Raw genomic sequence first — 25,495 nt, forward strand, 5'->3', positions numbered from 1 at the left:
ACGAAACGCTGGTACGGGGAGCATCTGCATGCTGAAGGGCAGAGGGAGTGTATTACGTCAACGCGACGAGGGGAGGGTGCGCGCGCAACTGCGTGCGGAGTGAAGGGGGGACGGACCCTCCTGACTCTTCCAGAAGTCCGTCGAAGTGGAGATATCCAGATAATTCGAGAGAGCTATCTCTGCACACCCGTAGAAATTTCTCGCAACTATGATTTTGCTATAAAAGAAGAAACGTGAGCGAACTTGAGCAGTTTTTCAGTTTATTCAGCCAGTCAGTGAGTAAGCCAGAGCAAGCAAGCCAGTGCGTCCGCAACTGTGTCAGCATCCGAAGGCCTGAGTTCGAGTGCAGTGGACCGCAGTTGGAGGGACCTGAGTTCGAGTACAGTGGACTGTCTCTGAAGGTCTGTGGATCGAGATACTGTGAACTCGAGTGACTGAGCTAGAAGAACTGTGAACTGAGAACTGACAGTTCTGATTTGTAAATAGTGCTGTGTAAATATTAGTTAAGATTAACAGTTCATTGTTGTTCGTAATCGTCCAAGTAAATTGTCATTGTCGTCTGTGGAGTGCAATAACGAACACTGTGTTGCTATGTGGAGAGCAAATCCCATTGTTGACGAGAGCGTTTAAGGGGAATTGTAGAAAGGAATTATTGTTGAGATAATAAAGTTACATTGTTGTTAGTAATAAAACGTTACAATACGATAAATTTAAATATTTTAAATTTAAACACTATGAAGTTCTGATGCCTCAAACTTTGCACAAAGCATTGTATCACAGTTGTCTACGGACAGAAAAAGTTTCATTGTATTTAAAAATTGCAAGGTCAATTTTCTCTATATTTCGGTCGATTTGAGATGGAATAGCCCGCATATACTAAACTATGATTTACACTTTTAAGCTAAAGTTGTGGGATTGTACCTCAACCACACAAAGAATGATGAGCAGCGAGGTGATGAGGGTGACCCCAGAGTGGGGCAACTCCTGGAGCTGCTTGAGGCAGCCCTTGTTGTGGACGATGTAGAAGAAATCTTCCAGCAGGGCGCAGAAGTCGTTTGGGCTGGGTTCAGGCCTGGTTGGACAGCAGGACACCGGGATGTACTGGATGGCATCGAACCATTCCTCTGCCCCGTACTTGCCACAACAGTTGAACTGCAACACAAATCAGATCCACCGTCTGCTGAAAGCCTGAATGTGTTTGTGTTATTCAGCCACTCCAACAAGTTATGCTAACATTTTAAACTTAAAACGTCTGTTCATTATTTATTTATTCATTCATTCGTATGGCAGAAATAAGGGTTTCAGATTTCTCTTTCACTCAACCGAAACTAACTACTACAAACAATATAATATAACATAGTATAATATAATATATAATATAAAAATTATATATATATAATTTGAACTGGTGATGGAAATTACGGGAAAACGGCTGAACGGATTTTAATAAATGACCCCTCATTTTGAACTTGGAACTCAAAGTTTTTCAGAAAAATAGTAGTTTTCAGTGAAATGTCAATTTTTCAACATAATTTTCCTATTTTCCAAAATCCATCTGTCGTCAGTTTTGAGAACTAGCTAATTGCATTTCAGAATAAAACAAAACACACACTACAGTAAACAATATTACACGAAGGCCATGATCTGCAAGAATGCTGACATATTTAGAGCTCAAATTAAATTGGTTATTAAAAACTTAACTTACTAAAAATAATTTACAGGTTCGATTCTGTGGTGTGTAATTTTCTGCGTACAGCTGTGTATTGGAGATTAAAAACTACAAAACTTGAGGTGGTTTGATGACATTATCACTATTAGAAATGAAATATTATTGTAGTTAATGCCATGATGTGACTATTTATCGTTAATTATACATATTAATGCTATATTGATGATATGAAAGTGAAAGGTTTTTGAGGTTATATAAGTAGATGTAGAGAATAACTTAAATTAGATTTTGATTTCTATATTTTACTGAGTGGCGGCTATATAGTATATATAGTATATGTTACTGAAAGCTATAAAACTTACGTAAGATAATAATGTTATTAAAAATCAAATATTTTTATAGTTATTAATCAAGTGGGGTTGGGTCTTTTTCATTTATTTAATGGCGGTGTGGTGTAGATATTTATATGCGTGGTTCTCTTCAGTATTGGCTCGAGAGAGAGTATATTTCATTTTTATGGAAGCAAATAACTTTCAGAATGTCTGGTATTCTTCATCGAAAATAAATCTGAAAAATGTTTATTTGAACGTCTAATGAACTTAGTTTGCAGCATTTGCTGCACAAGCCACTAGTATAATATAAAAATGGTATAATATAATATAACATAATATAATATACAGTAATATAATATCAAGAGGGAAAGTTACTAGCCAATCTACCCCTATCATCTCCTGGCTTAGTTGCCACATCAGTGGTGCCTTGTTGATATTGCTTGTAAGTTTTATAACTGTCTTCGGGCAATTGTTTAAACAATAACATATGATATGAAGGGGGAAAGGAACTAGCCACTCTATCCCATTATTTCCTGGCTTAGTTGCCTCATAAGTGTTGCCTTCTTGGTATCACTTGTGAAATTTAGAACTTTCTTCAGGCAGTTGACTAACAATAACATATGATATGATATGAAGGGGGAAAGGAACTAGCCACTCTACCCCATTATTTCCTGGCTTAGTTGCCTCATAAGTGGTACCTTGTTGCTATCACTTGTGAGGTTTAGAACTGTCTTCTTGCAGTTGACTAAACAATAACATTTATGATATGAGGGAGGAAAGGTACTAGCCACTCTACCCCATTATTTCCTGGCTTAGTTGCCTCATAAGTGGTACCTTGTTGCTATCACTTATGAGGTTTAGAACTGTCTTCTGGCAGTTGACTAAACAATAACGTTTATGATATGAGGGAGGAAAGGTACTAGCCATTCTACCCCATTATTTCCTGGCTTAGTTGCCTCATAAGTGGTACCTTGTTGCTATCACTTATGAGGTTTAGAACTGTCTTCTGGCAGTTGACTAAACAATAACGTTTATGATATGAGGGAGGAAAGGTACTAGCCATTCTACCCCATTATTTCCTGGCTTAGTTGCCTCATAAGTGGTACCTTGTTGCTATCACTTATGAGGTTTAGAACTGTCTTCTGGCAGTTGACTAAACAATAACATTTATGATATGAGGGAGGAAAGGTACTAGCCACTCTACCCCATTATTTCCTGGCTTAGTTGCCTCATAAGTGGTACCTTGTTGCTATCACTTATGAGGTTTAGAACTGTCTTCTGGCAGTTGACTAAACAATAACATTTATGATATGAGGGAGGAAAGGTACTAGCCACTCTACCCCATTATTTCCTGGCTTAGTTGCCTCATAAGTGGTACCTTGTTGCTATCACTTATGAGGTTTAGAACTGTCTTCTGGCAGTTGACTAAACAATAACATTTATGATATGAGGGAGGAAAGGTACTAGCCACTCTACCCCATTATTTCCTGGCTTAGTTGCCTCATAAGTGGTACCTTGTTGCTATCACTTATGAGGTTTAGAACTGTCTTCTGGCAGTTGACTAAACAATAACGTTTATGATATGAGGGAGGAAAGGTACTAGCCATTCTACCCCATTATTTCCTGGCTTAGTTGCCTCATAAGTGGTACCTTGTTGCTATCACTTATGAGGTTTAGAACTGTCTTCTGGCAGTTGACTAAACAATAACATTTATGATATGAGGGAGGAAAGGTACTAGCCACTCTACCCCATTATTTCCTGGCTTAGTTGCCTCATAAGTGGTACCTTGTTGCTATCACTTATGAGGTTTAGAACTGTCTTCTGGCAGTTGACTAAACAATAACATTTATGATATGAGGGAGGAAAGGTACTAGCCACTCTACCCCATTATTTCCTGGCTTAGTTGCCTCATAAGTGGTACCTTGTTGCTATCACTTATGAGGTTTAGAACTGTCTTCTGGCAGTTGACTAAACAATAACATTTATGATATGAGGGAGGAAAGGTACTAGCCACTCTACCCCATTATTTCCTGGCTTAGTTGCCTCATAAGTGGTACCTTGTTGCTATCACTTGTGAGGTTTAGAACTGTCTTCTTGCAGTTGACTAAACAATAACATATATGGTATGATATATGATAAATGATATATAGAGGGAAAGGAACTAAGAATAAACACATAGGTCTACATTATAGTGTCTTAATTTAAGAGATGGAATAATGCGTCAGTTTTTTTATCATGTATGACTGACTTTATTAATGGTAGTAATTTTCGTCATGTAATTATTTATTACAGTGTAGGAACTTTGTTTAATGAAAATAGTTTCGTAATTAAACTCAGTTTAATGTTAATATGCATTCTGTTCACCCCTGTCTTGTGTTATCTGCTACTAGCGGAAGAAGTACATTCCACCTGCGTAGCGCACGGGCGAGCTAGAAGGTCACTCATTCGTACACTATTCTTTTGACATCGCTGCTGCAGTTGGTAGTTTGTTTTCGCATAAGCACAACATTTTCCCCTCCTGGCATTCTCTGTTGTTACATTAAATCATCATAACCACACCGATATGCTATAGACCGCGCCCCAAGGGCAGGGTAAGGCGAAAAAGGGCCTACATTACGATGCGTGCCTCCTTAAGGGGGGAAGTTTGGATGAATGACGCAAGATAAATACCCACCATTGTGAGGGGGGGGGGTACTGTATCCAGTGAGAAGGTAAAGAGTAGTTGAAAGACTGGGTTAAGAAATATCACCACAGTCTACTATATACAGTCGCGAAGCTTGAGGTGTTTTTTTGCAAATCTCGTGATAAAGCGCTCCAAGCGGTTAGCAACTAGAAACAATAGACTGTCCATGGTCGACTTTGGACTGTGTCGTATTTCTATCGAGTGCTAGCTCGTTGCGTATTTCACATTGATGCTTGTGAAATGTTCGTTATTGGTTATAATGAAAATGTTAATGGCTAAAATATAATAATTGGAATAATAATATGGGACAATGAGGAGACGTTTGTAGTGCTATAAATTGTAGCAACAGTAAGAGAAAGAGGCCAGAGTTATCCTTTGTCCGATTTCCGAAAGATTCAGAAAAGTTCCTGGGTTTCCACAAGAATGCTGTGCAGAAACAAAACTGTTAATTTGAAGTTCTTTGTGACTGTTAGAATACATTATATCCTTAAATTTCACAATGAAATGTTTCAGTCTAACCGAAAGGACATCAGATACCGGTTAAAGTTCTGCTAAATTTCCAGAGAAATAAAGGTTAGGTCTACTTTTTTTTTTCAGAGGATATATTTTTAATTGTAGCTATTAATTTTGTTATTATTTTTATGTGTTATTTTACTAAAGACGTAGAAAAATTAAGTTTGTTTTAATGAAATTTATTGATCACGTTTTATTTTCAATTCTGGTGGGATTATTATCGCTTAGGCCTACTTTTTTCTTCAAAGGATATGTTTTTAATTATAACTGTTAATTTGATCACGTTTTCTTTCCAATTCTGGTGTGATTATTATTGCTTAACCTCATCCCACTTTGTTAACTACGTAAGCCTACACTACAAGTACCGGTACGCTTAAGTTACTCCATTAATTCATATTCCATTATTATTGTTGTAAAGAGAAATGCAAATTAATATTTATGGTTTCATAGTTAATTATCGCTATAATCTTGAATGAGTGAAGCTATTATAGTAAATTTCAGTTCGTTTTACACAAACAAAAATTATATTAACTTATTTCTTGCAGGTATCTTCGAGTTTATGGTGGAATTTAATATACTTCATTAAAATAATAAATTAACTTAATGCATTTAATATTTCAATAATGGAAGGAAGGAGTTAATTTTTCCAAAAGAACACGACAACGAAAGTGTAACATATTTTGTCGGCTGCTAGGAGAGAGATCTGCGATGATGAGGCGATAGTAGCGATCCTAGTGGTGGGCAACTACCCATGTTTGCATTTTTACTACATATTGAGCTTCGCGACTGTATATAGTAGACTGTGATATCACAGTCTAGTATATACAGTCACGAAGCTCAATACGTAGTAAATATGCAAACATTAGGTAGTTGCTCATCACTAGGATCGCTAATATCGCCTCATTACAGGCAATGCAAAATAGTACCGGCACAGTCTATTGTTTCTAGCGCCCTCAAAACTCAAGCTTCGTGACTGTATATAGTAGACTGTGGAAATATGTTAATTCTTACACATACGAACAGTATCTAGAGAGTTGTATAGTAAACCATACAAAGTTTTGAGGCTTCTCCCAAAAGAAAGTGACAGGGGATAATAAAATTGTGTTATGCTTTTGATACGCAAAGAATCGCATAAGAAAACAAGCGAATATCGTCGTCCGAAAATTGGATATGAGCGGACTGTCGTTGATAGCGACATCTGTAATCTCAATCTGTAATAGCTTTCGTTTGTTTTTTGTGCCCATGGAGATAGGAGGAGTAGAAGTTATCCATCTTGTCCATTAGTTAAAATGGCGTAAAGAAATGTAGAATTTTGTAACATTTGTTGTTGCAACTGTATACTATTTCAACAAATAAGTATCGTACTTTGAAATTGAGTTTATTCATCAGGAAATCTGACTTTATAAAGAGTTCCGTGATCTAAAGCGATGTGCAAGTGTATATATGGTTATAAAAACCAGTTGTGGCAAGATGTTTTACTTGCAAGGCACAAACTGTAAGTTCAGTGCAAAATCAGTGCGTGTAGAATAATAGGGTTTGTTTCACGAAGGAGAGAGTGAATATTGGAAAATGTGTTGGTGACATACTGTCTTTGTATTTCGGTGAATTGGCAGAATAAAAACTGAGGGTTATATCTTGTTAGACAACTCAACTCAGCACACACAAATTGCTCAGTGAAGAAGATTAGGGTGCTGTTAGAGAGAGTGTGGATAGTTGAGGCATGTGGCCGATTTAAATCCTTGTGCATTTGAGTTTCGTTAGAACTTTGAAGACAGTGAACAGTATTTAAAAGAATCTATATGGACTAAACTACAATATTAGGATGGAATTTTTTTACTTTGCGAGATAATTTCTGCATATTGCTGAGAACATTTCTACAAGATTGAAGGAGTGCATCAACGATTGGGATCGCCACTTCGACATTCTACTAAAAGTGAAGGTAAGCCAATGTACGAAAATCCTGGGTGTAAATAGAAAATCTGTCAGCAGTTTATTGGTCAACGCACCCACGTGAAGAAGAATAGGGCTAAACTAGCGCTGAGTTAGTTCTTCGTATTGCGCGCATATACCAAGTGTTAAGAGCTCATTTCTCAGTCATACCAACATACATTTGGTGACATTACGAAAGTTTAACGCTAGTGTACACTTACGCTATGTCTTGCATATATACGAATCTGCGACAGGTTAGGTTAGTCTTTTGTTATGCCTTGCATGTACCAATCTGTGACAAGTTAGGTTAGTTTAGGCTTTTGTTGTGCATTGCTGGGCAAAGACTGGTGATTTTTTTGTCTTATGATGTTGCTAGTACTGGTCTGAGTTAAACTAGCGCTGAGGTAGTTCCCTCCTACTCCGCTTATGCACCTTCAACTGTCTTACCAGTCATACCAACTTAACTTGGAGACATTAGGAAAGTTTCACGCTAGTATACACTTACGATATGTCCTGCATATACGAATCTGTGACAGGTTAGGTTAGTCTTTTGTTATGCCTTGTATGTACCAATCTGTGACAAGTTAGGTTGGTTTAGGCTTTTGTTATGCATTGCTGGGCAAATACTGGTGTTTTTTTTGTCTTATGATGTTGTTAGTACTGGTCTGGGTTAAACTAGCGCCGAGGTAGTTCCCTTCCTACTCCGTTTATGCACCTTCAACTGTCTTATCAGTCATACCAACTTAACTGGGAGACATTACGAAAGTTTCACGCTAGAATACACTCACTCTATGCCTTGCATATGTGAATGTGTGACAGGTTAGGCTAGGTTAGGGTTATGCTTTGCATATACCAGTCTGTGACAGGTTAGGTTAGGCTTTTGTTATGCCTTGCTGGACAGAGGCTGGAGATTTTTTTTTTTTTTTTTTTTGTGATGTTGTTAGTACTAACTTAGTCTGAGTTAAACTAGCGCTGAGATAGTTTCCTTCCTACTCCATTTATGCACGTTCGTCTTACCAGTCATACCAACATAACTTTGGTGACATTACGAAAGTTTCACGCTAGTGTACACTCACAGTAACTAATGCCTTGCATGCGCAGTATGTTGTAACTGGAACTTTGAAAATTCAGGTGGCCCAAATTTTGTTTCTGGGCTGTACATGTTGCTACTTTAACGTAAGAGAATTTTTTTTTACAGAGAAATAGTTATTTTTTTTAATCTGTTTTCATATTACGAACGTTAAGTAAAGGCTAGTCCACAATAAACAGGGAACGAGAACCAGAATGAGAACGGGAAGCGAAGGACGTGAACGTGAAGATTTTTGTTTCACAATAAACCCAGAACGGAAACGACTGCATGTCGATATGTCAATAACGATATGTGAAGTCGATATTACACAGTCTGATGTTATTTGTGTATACTTGACGAATGGAATTCTCTCATGAGTACAAGCCAGCCAACATAAACAGAGATCAACCAACTTCGAAATTTCAACTGAAACATTTCATTAGGTACGGTACTATAAATATGCCCATACATCTTTATTATCACAACCTATTTTAAGTCTACCATGACGTAAAATAATTAGAGAAAAAACATTTGTAATAGAACAAAAATGAACACAACTGTAGTTATTGAATTGAAGCGTGAATATGTAGTGTGTAATACAACCAGTACAGTAATAAAATATGATTCGCTTCCGATCGGTGTTCAAAGACGCAGCTATTGAAAGCCACGTATTCTCCTTCATTTTCTAATTTTTATACGAGGCGCGCCGCTTATCGTAAACGTGAGGATTTCAATATTAGAATCTCATCAAATAAAACTTGCTCCATGATGCACAGCACAGAACAAAATAATGCATAGGTTATGTCACGGTCTTCTTGCTACAAAATATACGACGACAAAATAGCTTTTAGATGGCAATAGAATGAATCTAGTGGGCTGTGATCGGAAACGTGAACGCCAAAGTTGAAACTTGGCCAACTCTCCGTTCCCGATCTCGGGCTCCGGCAAGCTTTTCGTTAATTGTGAATGCTCACATTTAAATGTACACATTTTAACAATTTTACCGTTTTCGTTTTCGTTCCGATTCTCGTTTCCGGTTTACTGTGAACCAGCCTTAACTTGGCCAACTCTCCGTTCCCGTTCCTGGGCTCCAGCAAGCTTCTTTAATTGTGAATGCTCACATTTAAATAAATTTATTTTAATTTTTTTTTCGTTCTCGTTGTCCGTTTCCGGTTTATTGTGAACCAGTCTTTAAATGTACAAAACAACTTGCATTACTGATATTTTTAAAGTATAAATATTTTTGTTAATGAAATTTACCGGGTATGTCACGAAAGTAGGATGATCAGACATTTTTCAGTCTAGCAGGGGGACACCACGCTGATTAATTCTAAAGTACTTAACTGTGGTATTAATTTCCAAATGAATTCAGTTCTCTGTAATGACATATTATTATTCATTACAATTTCAAACAACTCATTGGCGTCATATTGATGTGTGAATCGTTTCGACTATCAATTGCATTGTTGTCTGCAGACTAGGCCTCCTGGAATAAGGAAGCGATTATGCTCACAATAACAATGACGAACAGCATGAACATTTCATTCAGTTACATAGCTTGGATATAAACATTGACTTAGGCATAACAGGGACAAGGAAATTGATGGATATAATTCAAGTTTCCGTGGTTACACATTTCCTTAGCAAGCCTTACAGTTATTTATTATTATTTTAGGAACATTGGTGAAGATTGAATAATTTGTGTTGATTATAATTTTATCAAACTAAAAATAAAAATGGAGATGAAGTAAGAAAAAAAAAATATTCCCATGCCGGGAATCGAACCCGGGCCTCCTGGGTGAAAGCCAGGTATCCTAGCCACTAGACCACATGGGAGACACAACAATGAACTTTCTTAAATGCGTATTAGAATCATTTTGATTCAACGTTGGTAAATATCTAGGACGTTATTTCGTGTATCTGTACATTTGTGTATTATCAGTATAGTTGCAAATAATGTCTATTAAGGTTTGCTTCAACTTCCTTTCCAAAAAGAGCGTTTAACTGGCTTCACAGGGAATTCTCTCGTCGATCTAGTTCCTGGTGCTGCCAGTAGAGGGAAGAGTCTCCACTCTTTCTGTAGCCTTCTGCCCCCTGTCGGACAGCTTCTACTTCATAACTACGGCTCTTACCCTGATATTTGTCGTCTATTCTCTTGAAGCATGAAGAATATTATAATTTCAGGGGGGGGGCTATTCTTTCAGATATAAAAAAAATAATAGAATTTTACTCGTTCTTGCTTCCTTTCCGAGAAAAAAAAATTATTTCTCACGAAACATTTCATACCTTGTTTTGGGAAAGCCAAAGAGTACTAGAATGTATTTTCCTGTTTGTGATTATGTATTCAGTCTCTTTTTTTATTATATATATTTTTATTATTGTTATTTTAAAGTTAATACTGATTGTGTATATGTATTCAATCTCTCTTTTTTACTTAATTATGTTTATTATTATTTTTAAGTTAATATTTGTATACCGGTATGTATTTTTCTGTATGTGATTTGATTCTGGTTGAGTGGACGAGAAGGCCTGATGGCATTAACTCTGCCTTACTTACTTACTTACTTACTTACAAATGGCTTTTAAGGAACCCGAAGGTTCATTGCCGCCCTCACATAAGCCCGCCAGCGGTCCCTATCCTGTGCAAGATTAATCCAGTCTCTATCATCATACCCCACCTCCCTCAAATCCATTTTAATATTATCCTCCCATCTACGTCTCGGCCTCCCTAAAGGTCTTTTTCCCTCCGGTCTCCCAACTAACACTCTATATGCATTTCTGGATTCGCCCATACGTGCTACATGCCCTGCCCATCTCAAACGTCTCGATTTTATGTTCCTAATTATGTCAGGTGAAGAAACTCTGCCAGGGAAAATAAAATTAATATTATTATTATTATTAATATTATTGTTATTATTATTATTATTATTATTATTATTATTATTATTATTGATTTAATTGTCAATATGCTCAGTCAATTTAAGAGAGCAGTGTATCATGATGATAATAATTGTATACCGGTATAATAATAATAATAATAATAATAATAATAATAATAATAATAATAATAATAATGGTTTATTTAACCTGGCAGAGTTAAGGCCATACGACCTTCTTTAACACTCAACCAGGAGTAAAACTGCGTTACAAAAAACACTACAAATTTACAAAGTACACTACAATTTTACACACAAAACTGAATAAGATAATAATAATAATAATAATAATAATAATAATAATAATAATATAATAATAATAATAATAATAATAATAATAATAATAATATGTAAACAACAAGTAAGTAGAAATCAGACATAATATATAACATACAGAAAGGAAGGAAAAAGCATAATAAAATGTGAACAGCGGGTCAAAATAAAGAGACATAAATTATTGAAAGAATTCTAGCCTTGTCCTTTAAATGTACAGAAATTTTTGTCCGAACAAATGTAACTTTTTGTTTTGAAAAGTAATTTTACAATATTACATTTTTTTGGATCAAATTTCTGCATATTTAAAAAACAAAACTAAAATTCTTTCAATCATTTATTATCACAATACACTGCTCTCTTAAATTGACTGAGGATATTGGGAATTTAAAAAATGGCTTTTCCAAAACGCACTATGAAATGTTTCATATAAATCAGTTTTATCTCGAAAAAGAAGCAAAAACGAAGAAAATTGTATTAAACTTTTTTATTTTAAATATCTCAAAGAATAACCCCCTGAAATGAATTACATTATTTACGGTTCACCCGGTATAAGTTATGTGTGATTCTGGCTTCTGTATTCAGTTGCCCTTGGACACAAATATACCTCAGTTAATAGAGTGTAACAAAATAATAATTAATCTAATCTAAATCAGCATTATGTAACTTTCGGAGGTCAACAACCGCTTGAGAAGATTCTTAAAACATGATGACTTAATCAATCATTCTTGTCCAGAGTGGATTTGGGAAATCTCGCTCCATTCTAGATAACTTAACTGCCATAGAGACATTGGCATTGAAAGAGCCCATGACAACTTCTGGAAAAATCATATGGTCTATATCTTACTGCAGAATGGCATATCAGCCAACATCATCACTTTATGTATACAGGGTGTTTCAGAAATACTTTGACAAACCTTGGGGGCATGTTCCTCACAACAAAACAAGAAAAAAAAATTGATTAACTAGCGGACTTATTCGTGTTAATTATGTAAGATTTGTGCTGCTTACAGCTGTTTCAGTGCTTCACGCACCATCCTCAGAGCCTACTACATCTCGGCATCATCTCGAACTTCTCTGCCTGTTATGTGGGTGTGTTTGATTGTTGAAAGGTGTTGAAGAGTGGAATCAAATAGTGTGTGTGTACTGAAATTGATCTGTGTGTTGAGAATTTGATCGGGGCGTGTTTTAGTGTGTTTGTATATTTTGTATTGTTGAGTTTTTGGTTCTTGGGTTGTATGTGTAGGATTTCCATGTCCGCATTTATGTTATTGTATGTATGTATACAAAGGTTCTTAGGAAAATATTTGGGGCTAAGAGGGATGAAGTTACAGGAGAATGGAGAAAGTTACACAACACAGAGCTGCACGCATTGTATACTTCACCTGACATAATTAGGACCATAAAATCCAGACGTTTGAGATGGGCAGGACATGTAGCACGTATGGGCGAATCCAGAAATGCATATAGAGTGTTAGTTGGGAGGCCGGAGGGCAAAAGACCTTTGGGGAGGCCGAGACGTAGATAATATTAAAGTGGATTTGAGGGAGGTGGGATATGATGATAGAGAATGGATTAATCTTGCTCAGGATAGGGGCCAATGGCGGGCTTATGTGAGGGCGGAATGAACCTCCGGGTTCCTTAAAACCAGTAAGTAAGTATGTATGTATACAAACACACTAAAACACACCCCGATCAAATTCTCAACACACAGATCAATTTCAGTACACACACATTATTTGACTCCACTCTTCAACACCTTTCAACAATCAAACACACCCACATAACAGGCAGAGAAGTTCGAAATGACGCCGAGATCTAGTAGGCTCTGAGGATGGTGCGTGAAGCACTGAAACAGCTGTAAGCCGGACAAATCTTACATAATTAACACGAGTAAGTCCACTAGTTAATCAATTAATTATATTCAAGTGTTAAAAGTAGTGTACGCAAGATTCAAAATGAATTATCAAGAAAAAAAAAGTTCATATAAACATATGTCCGACAAGCCTTCGTTTTTTAGTTATTAATGATAGAACATAATGAAACATCTGTTAGATATTGTCAGCTTGGTAGCAAGTGTTGCAACGTTAATCAATTCAGAAACTCATAACAATGAAAGTTTACGTTCAACGCGTTTCGAAGTACAACCCAACAACTTAACTTAAGTTTGTAACCCCCAAACTAAATTCAGCTTGTTTTGCTATTAGATCTATGCGAAAGATAGTAAATATCAATACCTTAAAAACAATATACTTTGCACACTTCCACTCGGTAATGAGTTTTGGAATAATATTCTGGGGAAATTCCACAGATAGTAACAGTATATTTCTATTACAAAAAAGAGTAATTAGAATAATAGTAGGAGCCAAATCTAGGGAATCGTGTAGGACTATTTAAAAAAAAACTACAAATAATGCCCATGGCTTGTCAGTATATCTTTTCATTAATAATCTTCCTCGTATGTAATCGTGAAAACTTTGTAACTAATTCAACAGTTCATAGCATAAATGCACGTCAAAAAATGACTTTCATACTCCATCGGCAAGTCTATCGTGCTATCAAAAAGGAGTGCTTTATATGGCAGTAAAAATTTTTAATAGCCTCCCTATGGATATAAAAAAAATGAAACTCAAAACATAAAATTATTTAGGGCCAAATTAAAGAAGTACCTAATTTCTCACGCCTTCTATTCTGTAGGTGAATTCATGACATTCAATAACGCTTCATGAAATTGATACTAAAACTTCGTGTTGTACTAGTAGACTATATTGTAAATCTCGTCTGTATATATTTCATCTAGACTGTGACTATAAATTAAGTTTTTATAATAGTATTAAATTTTTTGACTTGTTACATATTCTAGCTGTAAGCAATGTGTGAATACCATGGAATGTTAATAAATACAATACAATACAATACAACCGATAATGATATTCATTTTGTTAGATAAATAATCGAATGATGTTATCGATACAAGTCTGCTGATGCACATTTGTATCCTAGATGACTATGTGTTGCCAAGGAGACTTGTTTACTACAGTCATTTGTCATTTGAACATTTGTTATGAGTTTCTGAATTGATTAAAGTTGCAACGCTTGCTAGCGAACTGACAATATCTAACAGATATTTCATTATGTTCTTTCATTAATAACTAAAAAAACGATGGATTTTCGAACATATGTTTATATGAACTTTTTTTTTTTTTTTTTTTTGGTGTAAGGAACATGTCCCTAAGGTTTGTCAAAGTATTTCTGAAACACCCTGTAGTGTAAATGCATATAAACCTTTACCATTTTAAATAATTTCAGTATAACTTCTTTGCCATCTAGCGGTAACAAACAGAAATAAAAGGAATACGAACTAAGTTAAGGGGACACCAACGCAACGTACTTTTTGGGCATGGCTTTGGACTTGAAGATAGGCCCTACTTGAACTTACTGTTATCTGCAAATAATCGATGTCTCGTCGGTTGGTTGGATAGTTGCTCATGTGATCATCCATAGCGTGTTCTACTCTGTTGTTGAAGTCCATCCACATGTTGAAGGCGAGTATAAACAGAATGACCTCCACAAAATACAGGATGACCAGTATTACGTTGTACTGCAACATGAAGATTCCGGCAATATGAAACTGCCCCATTATTAGTGACAGTACGTTACGTTAGAGCACAGATTCTGTGCATCATGGCGAGTAGGCTGTACAAGTTCGCATGGATGTACAGTGATTTAAGTGAAACTAATAGACAAGGTAGTTACATGAAAAATTAAATAAACGCCTCAGTGTAGACATTTCTCTCGTCATCATAACTTCAGGACGGAGCCGAAGTGCATTTAGTATCCTGTCACATTGAGTCCCTGTTTTTTCCGGCAGTGAAAAGACTACCGAAGCGTGGAACTGACCTCATCACTTTCTCGTGTCAATTTCAAAAGTGCATACATGGTACAGGCTCTTTTCCTTCAGTCTGTCTCTCTTTCTTCCTTCAGTCTGGCTCTCTCTTTTCTTCAGCCTGTCTCTCTTTCTTTCCTTCAGTCTGTCTCTCGTTTATCCTTCAGTCTGTCTCCCTTTTTTCCTTCAGTCTGTCTCTCTTTTTTCCTTCAGTCTGTCTCTCTTTTTTCCTTCAGTCTGTCTCTCTTTTTTCCTTCAGTCTGTCTCTCTTTCTTCCTTCGGTCTGACTCTCTCTTTTCTTCAGCCTGTCTCTCTTTCTTTCCTTCAGTCTGTCTCTCGTTTTTCCTTCAGTCTGTCTCTCTTTTTTCCTTCAGTCTGTCTCTCTTTTTTCTTTCAGTCTGTCTCTCTTTTTTCCTTTAGTCCGTCACTTTCTTTCCTTCAGTCTCTCTCTTTCTTCCTTCAGTCTGTCTTTTTTCCTTCAGTGTGTCTTTTCTCCTTCGGCCTGTCTATCTTTCTTCCTTCAGTCTGTCTGTCATTTTCCTTCAGTATGTCTCTCTTTTTTCCTTCAATCTGCCTCTTTTTTCCTCCAGCCTATCTCTCTTTTTTCCTTCAGTCTGTCTCTCTTTTTCCTTCAGTCAGTCTCTCTTTTTTCCTTCAGTCTGTCTCTTCTTTTTTCCTTCAGTCTGTCTCTCTCTTTTTCCTTCAGTCTGTCTCTCTTTTTTCCTTCAGTCTGTCTCTCTTTTATCCTTCAGTCTGTCTCTCTTTTTTCATTCAATATTCCTCTTTTTTCCTCCAGCCTGTCTCTCTTTTTTCCTTCAGTCTGCCTCTCCTTTTTCCGTCAGTCTATCTCTCTTTTATCCTTCAGTCTGTCTCTCTTTTTTCTCCAATCTTTCTTTCTTTTTTCCTTCAGTCTGTCTCGTTTTTTCCTTCAATCTGCCTCTTTATTCCTCCAGCCCATCTCTCTTTTTTCCTTCAGTCTGTCTCGTTTTTTCCTTCAGTCTGTCTCTCTTTTTTCCTTCAGCCTATCTCTCTTTTTTCCTTCAGTCTGTCTCTCTTTTTTCCCTCAGTCTGTCTCTCTTTTTTCCTTCAGTCAGTCTCTCTTTTTTCCTTAAGTCTGTCTCTCTTTTTTCCTTCAGTCTATCTCTCTTTTTTCCTTCAGTCAGTCTCTCTTTTTTCCTTAAGTCTGTCTCTCTTTTTTCCTTCAGTCTATCTCTCTTTTTTCCTTCAGTCTGTCTCTTTTTTCCTTCAGCCTATCTCTCTTTTTCCTTCAGCCTGTCTCTCTTTTTTCTTTCAGTCTGTCTCTCTTTTTTCTTTCAGCATATCTCTCTTTTTTCTTCAGTCTGTCTCTCTTTTTTCCTTCAGTCTGTTTCTCTTTCTTCCTTCAGTCTGCCACTTTTTCTTTCCTTCAGTCTGTCTCTCTTTTTTCTGTCTCTCTTTTTTCCTTCAGTCTGTCTATCTTTTTCCTTCAGTCTGTCTCTCTTTTTTCCTTTAGTCTGTCTCTCTTTTTTCTTCAGTATGTCTTTTTTCTCCTTCAGTCTGTCTCTCCTTTTTCCTTCAGTCTGTCTCTCCTTTTTCCTTCAGTCTGTCTCTCCTTTTTCCTTCAGTCTGTCTCTCCTTTTTCCTTCAGTCTGTCTCTCTTTTTCCTTCAATCTGTCTCTGTTTTTTCTTCAGTCTTTCTTTCTTTTTTCCTTCAGTCTGTCTCTCTTTTTCCTTCAGTCTGTCTCTCTCTTTTCATTCAGTCTCTTTATTTTCTCTCTGCCTCTGTTTTCTGCATCCCTCTCTTTAGTTTGTCTCTTTTTCTCTCTTTATCCGTCTGCCCTCCCTCCGCCTTCCGTCTCGTCTCTGTCTTATAAATCTCGACACCGGTAACGTTGTTAACCTATTGTCACTCACTGTGTGGAACATCCAGCGCTTGGCCGCCACGCCGGCCGACGCCCCGAACACCCCCAGGGCCACGAAGAGGGCGCAGCTGGGCAGCAGGTAGGTCAGCAGCACGGACACGTAGTCGTGCAGGAAGGCGTCCAGCGGCAGCAGCGAGTGGCGGATGTTCAGCGCCGCGTACAGCAGGCCGGCGCGCAGCACCTGCCGGCGCGAACAGAATAATAGGATGCCAAACTTTTAATCCATTTTTATACGTAACATTTTGTTGATTCCTTAGTCTCCCGTACTTTCTTCAAAGAAGTTAAAAACCCTATTTGGAGCCCAATAAGAATCACCAAAATCTTTTCTTCCACTATTAACATTTTCTCACAACGCACTTCGTTTACAATTTTATGTTAAACGAAGACAACAATCTAAAACGTTATACATCCCACAAAACAAAGGAAGCAGCAAAGCGGTCGATTGCGTTTATTATCGAGTTTCTTCATTTTCATTAATTTAACATCCAAATCTTAACAAAGTTATATTTTTCTACGTAATTACAAAGTTAATAGCCTTGTATTGAGACATCACACAACCTCAAAGTTTTCTCATCATCTTCATTTCAAGTTGAAATTAGATATATAGATACTGCAAACCTATTGCCATTTTCATTCATTTTGTTGGGGTTTTGACCGATAAGCAGAGTACAATAGGTTTTGGATTGAATGGGTCCGTCTGATGCTAATCTACTAATATAGTATTAATGTGTTACAATTTATTCATCATGAACGTTTTCGGCATATTTATGCCATCTTCAGATATTAAACTTTGTCTTTGTAATGCTCAATATATGCCACAATGTTGAAACATGAGTAAAAGCGACGTAAACTAAAACAGAGGTGTAATAGTTATTTATGGTCCTTGTGAGGTAAGTGCATCTTTATTGCGCGAGTGGAAAGATTTAAGCACGAGGCGTCAGCCGAGCACAATAAAGATCACGCTCACAAGTACCATACGTAATTTTATCCATGACCATAACGAAAAATTATGTTTTATAAAAGAAAATATGTTGAAAATAAGTCCTCATGTAATCACATATCATGGCCTGGATTTTAGAATCGATACGTGTACTAGGTAGGTCATGATGTAGGAGGCCATGATTAGTGAAGAATGGTATCTAAGGCGTTGGACAAATAAATTATAATTAATCATATAATTTTAATTTTTTTTTTTCATTTTAAACGTGTATTTTCGTGTTTTTGAAGTATCAGGGATTATTTAGAAGTGTTCACGGGAATAATGTGATTAAAATAGTTTCACATTTTACTTCTGTAAACTTAAGAGGAATATTAAAACGCAATTTATCATCTGTTTAGCTCAGTTGGCTAACGCGTATTGTTTAAAAGTTTTAAAATCCTATAAACCCAACTTCGCAGGTTCAAGTCTCCTCGCATCCCAAAAGGTAAATTATTACAAAATTAAAAAAAAAAAATACATACTAGATATGGATGCAATGCACAAATTGCGACGTAGTAGATAGAGAAAAGAGAAGGAGATTGAGTGTATGAAAAAGTTTCTGCTCTGTCAAAATTGAATATCACAACTATTGTTGCTATCAACTGGTCAGGTCGTAAAATTCGTAAACACTTAAGAAATTACGCATTCCAAACTTGGACAAACCATACCTTGCGTGGTAAAGGGGTTATTGTTTATAGTGATCTCCCCAAGGCTGACTCATGGTTAAGCAGTCGAAAGGGCCTATCTTCCTCAGAATGGATCAATGCTTTAAAAATGTCAAGCAATATTTCGGCGGTTCGCGCAATACCGGGCAGAACTGTAAGCACAACCCGCTGCCGTCATCCAGACTGTAGCGAGCTTGAAACACTTGGACACGTGCTGGGCAATGCCCCAAAGGCGAGCTGCTGATCAATGCTAGACATCATCGTGTACGACATGCTTTGGCAATATCGTTAAAAACTTTAAATTGGGAGATTCATGAGGAAGTACATTGTGTATCATCAGATGGTTCTTTTAGACGGGCAGACATTATTGCTATCAACGGACGCTTAAAACGGGCTCTTGTTCTTGACCCTACTATCCGTTTCGAAAGAAACCTAAATCAGGCCACCGAGGTTGATATTGAGAAGAAGTCCATATATGAACCTTGTCTGCCGTATCTTTCTCAAAAGTACAACGTCCCTCTTAAACAATGGTCCGTCATTGGTTTGCTGTTTGGCAGTAGAGGTTCAATCACGAAATTCACATGGAATTATCTTAAGGACTTCACATTCCTTTTGATTATGTAATGTCTATCCTTATAAATATTATCAAGGATTCTCTTCAAATATTACATCATCATCTCTATTTCAATTAATCAACTTATATTTGCCTTCAACAATTAACTTTCTTTTTTCTTTAATGTATCACATCACATTATTGTACATGTTTATTGTATTCAGGACCCTTGTGGTCACTCAAAATTCTTTGAGCTGATGTCTATAATTTATTACTTACTAGATGTCACTACCTCTACTTCTTTATTACCATTTCTTAAATATACATACACTCAATCTCCTTCTCTTTTCTCTATCCGCTACGTCTTAATTTGTGCATTACATCCATATCTAATATGCATCTTTTTAAAATTTTGTAATAATTTACCTTTTGGGATGCGAGGAGACTTGAACCTGCGAAGTTGGGTTTATAGGATTTTAAAACAACACGCGTTAGCCAACTGAGCTAAACAGACACGATGATTAATTAAGTTTTAATATTCCTCTTAAGTTTACAGAAGTAAAATGTGAAATTATTTTAATCACAATAGTCCCGTGAAAACTTCTAAATAATCCCTGAAACTTCAAAAACACGAAAATACACGTTTAAAGTGAAAAAAATATATATTAAAATTATATAATTAATTATAATTTGTTATTTATCCAACGCCTTAGATACCATTCTTTACTAATCATGGCCACCTACATCATGACCTACCTAGTACACGTATCGATTCTAAAATCCATGCCATGGTATGTGATTACATGAGGACTTATTTTCAACATATTTTCTTTTATAAAACATAATTTTTCGTTACGGTCATGGATAAAATTACGTATGGTACTTGTGAGCGTGATCTTTATCGTGCTCGGCTGACGCCTCGTGCTTAAATCTTTCCACTCGTGCAATAAAGATGCACTTACCTCACAAGTACCATAAATAACTATAATCTCTGCGTTTGTAGTGATTTGTGTTGTCTGGTTTTGAGATACTAACAGTTGAAGTGCAGTGATGTTGTTATTTGGTATCAGCTTACTATGGTTGTGTATTAACAAATTTCACGTTGTCACTTCTCGGAGTTCAGAAAGCCAGAGTGCAGAAGCTTGTATTGTTGTATTGATGTGTTCATATCGGTGTCTTGGCTCTGACATTCACCTTGAATTTTACCAAACATCATCTGCTAGTGTGTTAAAATTTTTACACCCCTGTTTTAGTTGTTCCATTCATTCAGTGTGTGTGTTTTAATTCATTACGAAGTGATAGTTTATAATCAATAGCTGTATGGACACTATAATCCATAAGTTCATTTAAATAGCACACAACGATTACGTCGCTTTTACCCATGTTTCAACATTGTGGCATATATTAAGCATTACAAAGACAAAGTTTAATATCTGAAGATGGCATAAATATGCCGAAAACGTTCATGATGAATAAATTGTAACATATTAATACTATATTAGTAGACTAGCCGTACCCGTGCGCTCCGCTGCACCCGTTAGAAATAAATATAAAGTAATTACATAATTAAAATATGACATTTGATCCAGGGAAGATTCGTGTTTGATAGAAGGGTAAATCGTTTAATATGCTACATAATTTAAATTATATTTAAATAATTAAAATGGAATCATTTTGGTCCAGAGACACTCATTTGGTGCAATGACAATTCCTTTAACATGTTTCTTAATTTTTATTACATGCATCCATAGTTCAATGAACATTGACATATCATTTAGATTTAATGTGTTTGCTTCATTTTACTTGTTATATGTTTCCATTGAATTATGGTAATAACTTAATTTTAACTCTTGTTTTCTATGTATTCAGTAAATGGCGCTTGGCCCACTATGGTTGTGAACCCTTCAAATAACTTAAATTATATTATATTATATTATATTATATTATATTATATTATATTATATTATATTATATTATATTATATTATATTATATTATATAAAAAGTGTGTTGATAACGGATGTACCCCGATAAGTAAGTTTTCAATTTGTTATGGGGGCTCATGAATCTCAGGAGGAACAAATTGTATTTTACAACAGGGCAATATAATCTGCTTGGCTCATTACCCAAATTTTTTGCATTGCATTTAATGCATATGTATTTTATGTATTTTAACTCGATTCAATTGAGCATAGTTAAAATTTGGATTACAAAATAATGAAATGCTAAGCTAACGTATTATTACTGCATACTAAATCAATACATTCTCTTTGTTCGTTAATTCTCTGAGATAAACATTATTTTAAGAAATACAGGAAACGAATGTACAGAATAGCCTATCAAGTTTTCTGTGCATAAGAAGCTATTTTAATCTTACCTGTCCTCGATTCACTCACAAGTTACTGTAATAACATTATAGCATTATGTCCATACAGAGAAACTACACTTTCCAATGATGAAATAATAATTAATTATACAAATCGGTTAATTTAGCTTCCGATATTGCTTCATACAAACACAGAAACATTTTCTGTAGGCTATGATTCATAGCTTTCGATTGTTGTTGACCAAGGCCCCTTATAGACGAAGTCATTTGTTTATTTCATTACACGGCCTTAGATGACAGTTATTTTAATTTTAAAACTCATTTATCTCATTAAATATCAGTCCTATGAAAATTTTTCAAAGAATAAAACTTATCGGAAATGATTTTTAAAGAAATTTTTGTTATATGACATTTTTCATAAAAATCAATAATAAGCGAGATATTTCGATTTATTTAATTCAGGCCCCCTTATAACCCCCCCCCTTTTAAATAATGTATTTTGAATGCCATATAGCCTATAATCTAAGTTACAACGAACTTAATTTATATTCCAGTTTTCATCGAAATCCGTTCAGCCATTATCGCGTGAAAAGGTAACAAACAAACATACATACAGACAGACAGACAGACAGACATAGAAACAAAAATTAAAAAAAAAAACGATTTTCGGTTTCAGGGTGGTTAATTATATACGTTAGGACCAATTATTTTTGGAAAATCGAAAATTACCAGAAAAATTTCGGCTACAGATTTATTATTAGTATAGATAAGCATCAGACGGACCCATTCAGTCCAAAACCTATTGCCATTTGTTCACATTTAAATACGCTGTAACAATTCAACTTCAGATTGCCTTCGGAATTATACATATGTCCAGCTTGGAAATATTTACAAAACCAATGTATTCATTCGCGAAAAATGAAATAGTTCTTATAATTTTCCATAAATTTTACAACTTGTAGAGTTTTTTTTGCCAATTTCACTAGCTAAATTTCAATGAGTGTTCATTACTGAACATTTTCATATATTTATTATATGTATTACATATTTTATTAAGAATTAAGGTAGTTACTATAAAATATACATGGCTAACGAGAAATACCTCGGAGTCACATGATTAGCTTTGTCTTGTCACGGCCATCTTGACAATCGCCTAACATAAATACATGTTCAGAGTTCTAAAAAAGAAAGGAGTTACTATATTAAACTCATGTTAAACGTGCATTTTTATAAAAAACTTGTTCAATGTTGGCCATGTTATGACTAAGAATATGACATCGCTCGGTAGTCACGTTAAATGTGTATATATGACGTCATAACTGGCACAATAGTCGCAAAGTATTTTGTTTCCATAAAAATAATTTATTATTCCTTTCTAAATATAAGATCTGATATGTCAAAAATTTCCTCATTAAGTTTTTGTTCCAATTACGAGAAATTTTGTATAGCTCTTTACATGTGTATAGGTGAATAAATTTAAATCATAATGGAATATTGGTAGGGACTGAACTCTGATCCCTGACTCACCACAAGCACTAGACAGACAAATACATGAAGATGTCTGATGACTTCATGCTTGTAGATTTTCATCACTTGAATCTCTGGGTAAAGGAAGAAAGGTGCAGCGGAAGACCACACTGCACAGACATTTTCAGCCACACAAGGAAGTTCACGGAGACGTGGAGTCTAACACAGCGACCAAAACACTAACTACTTCCCGGGCCTACGAATCATATGTGACTACCTTATTGTCCGATTAGATAGCGAAATTAGCAGCACTTTGCGTGTGATAAGATAACATCACATCCGGAGATTACCACATGTCATATACGTTTGATTAGTACTTTGTGAAAGATAGGATTAAGCGCAGAACATCTGTTTGCGGCATGGTCTACACTCGGGAAGGGGAATAGGCACTCACGAAGAACATATTTTACACTCCTAGGCTCTCTGCCAGTCAGAGTGAATAATACCACAGTCTACTATATACAGTCACGAAGCTTGGGATGATTTTTTGCATTTCTCGCGATAGTTGCTAGCCGCTTGGAGCGCTGTGAGTACTAGGAACAATAGACTGTGTCACTGGCATCGTGATCTAATACAGGCCATGTGACTCGCTTCACCCGATCACGAAGGGCGGCGTTTCAACCATATAAATTAGTTGGAATGCATAAAGAGTAACATATATTTCTCTAAAATGTAGTGTAATTGCATTAATAACATTTGAAACAATGATTAGGAGACACTTCAGACATAATTCCTCGCGAGTTAATGTGTAATATTATTTTTGGTGTGAAAATTACGTTATTCGTATGTGTAATACCTGCAATTATTTCGATTAAATATTGCGAAATTCTTTTACATTCATTTATGCACGATTCAATAATTTTCAGTTGCACCGCACGGATATTTAGATATCTTGAAATTATAGGTTATGTTTACTGTACCAGTTGCCCCCTTCTGTCTGATTTTAGTGGTCTCCAATGCCCTGCCACTACATATGTATGTTATGTCATATGGAAAGTATAGGTTATGTTTACTATATTTAACTTATATTCCTATATTCGCAATTATACATTATAATTAAACATAATGTCATGTATGACACCCGTCACATTCTATTTGTCTGTATTTTAATACTACAATTGAGTACTGAATTATTGTATTTATCTACTATCTAAGAGACGAAGTAACACAATCGTACGTACACTAATTTCAGAGGAGTGATATGGTAAATTTTCTGTCTAAAATTAAGGAAGGTAGATGTGCTAAATTAAAGTCGTAATATAAATTCGTTTTTATTGAACCTCAAAATAGCTTCCATTCTAAACTTAAAATGTTGATGCGAACAGATTATGTTAACACGTAAAATTCTCTTCACATTAAAATAACACAGGTCTGTAATTATTTCTGCAACACATTATGCAACAAGAAGTAAAGGGAACTTATGAACACATTACACTAAATAAAACTTAACAATGATACGCAATAAAGTTATAATATAATATTTCACCGAGCTCCATACACTGAAATAGAAAACCCGAACAAACATTACGGCCTGGTCTAGATCGAAAAGGCATTGACTGTGCCGTATTTCGCTCTGTTGTGAAAAGTTGTTTAAACTGTGAAATGTTCGTTATCGGTTGTAATAACTGTAAATGGCTAAAATGCAATAATTTGAATAATAATATGGGACAAGGAGACGTTTGTGGCACTGTAAATTGTAAGAAAAAGAGGTCAGAATTATCCTTCTTCCGAAAGATCCAGGAAGGTGAGTTTATAAAATATAATATATACTTTATGAAAATAATATATAAAGCTTATGTGTTTCATATTTCAGAAGTGGAAGAAAGGTGTTAATTTTTTTCAAAACAATACGATATCGAAAGTACAATACATTTTATCGTCTGCTGGGGAAAGGGTCTGTGATGAGGCGATAGTAGCGATCCTGGTGGTTAGCAACTATCTATGGATGCATATTTCAACTGTCTGTGTTTGCATATTTAGTAAGTATTGAGCTTCGTGACTGTATAACTAGACTGTGATAATACTGTATCGCCTGCATCATGAGTCCACGTAGGAGCCCTGTGTTTAATTCCGAATTGGAGGAAAACTACAGTCTGATCCGTTTGGTATGGATAATATAATTTATTATTATAAAGCTATTATGATAGTAGGAAAATTTTCTTGCTGGTTATATTATGATTAAAAGATGAGAGTTTCCATGACAATGAACACTGCATAATCTGAAAGAACAAATGAAAATCGTAGATGATTAAAA

At 35.7% G+C, this 25,495-nt stretch overlaps 1 protein-coding gene and 1 non-coding gene across 5 annotated transcripts in view; both read right to left on the reverse strand.

The window, feature by feature from the left end:
• Window positions 1–23,443, reverse strand: part of LOC138704359 (tetraspanin-6-like) — a 41,115-nt gene extending 17,672 nt beyond the window's left edge. For 3 of the 4 annotated variants that reach the window (XM_069832305.1, XM_069832222.1, XM_069832479.1), the window contains exons 1-4: window positions 23,242–23,443; window positions 17,185–17,373; window positions 14,845–15,006; window positions 922–1,152 (exon numbers count right to left, since the gene is read on the reverse strand). In XM_069832305.1, coding sequence (XP_069688406.1) covers window positions 922–1,152; window positions 14,845–15,006; window positions 17,185–17,373; window positions 23,242–23,304 — 645 coding nt within the window. In that variant the 5' untranslated portion in view covers window positions 23,305–23,443. The remainder of the gene's footprint in view (window positions 1–921; window positions 1,153–14,844; window positions 15,007–17,184; window positions 17,374–23,241) is intronic. The other variant, XM_069832394.1, reaches the window with a different exon arrangement.
• On the reverse strand, window positions 9,961–10,032 carry TRNAE-UUC (transfer RNA glutamic acid (anticodon UUC)). The gene has a single exon. It is a non-coding gene; the product is annotated as a tRNA-Glu (tRNA).
• Window positions 23,444–25,495: the final 2,052 nt, after the last annotated feature.

This window comes from Periplaneta americana, chromosome 1, assembly GCF_040183065.1.
Source record: "Periplaneta americana isolate PAMFEO1 chromosome 1, P.americana_PAMFEO1_priV1, whole genome shotgun sequence".
Classification (NCBI taxonomy): domain Eukaryota; kingdom Metazoa; phylum Arthropoda; class Insecta; order Blattodea; family Blattidae; genus Periplaneta; species Periplaneta americana.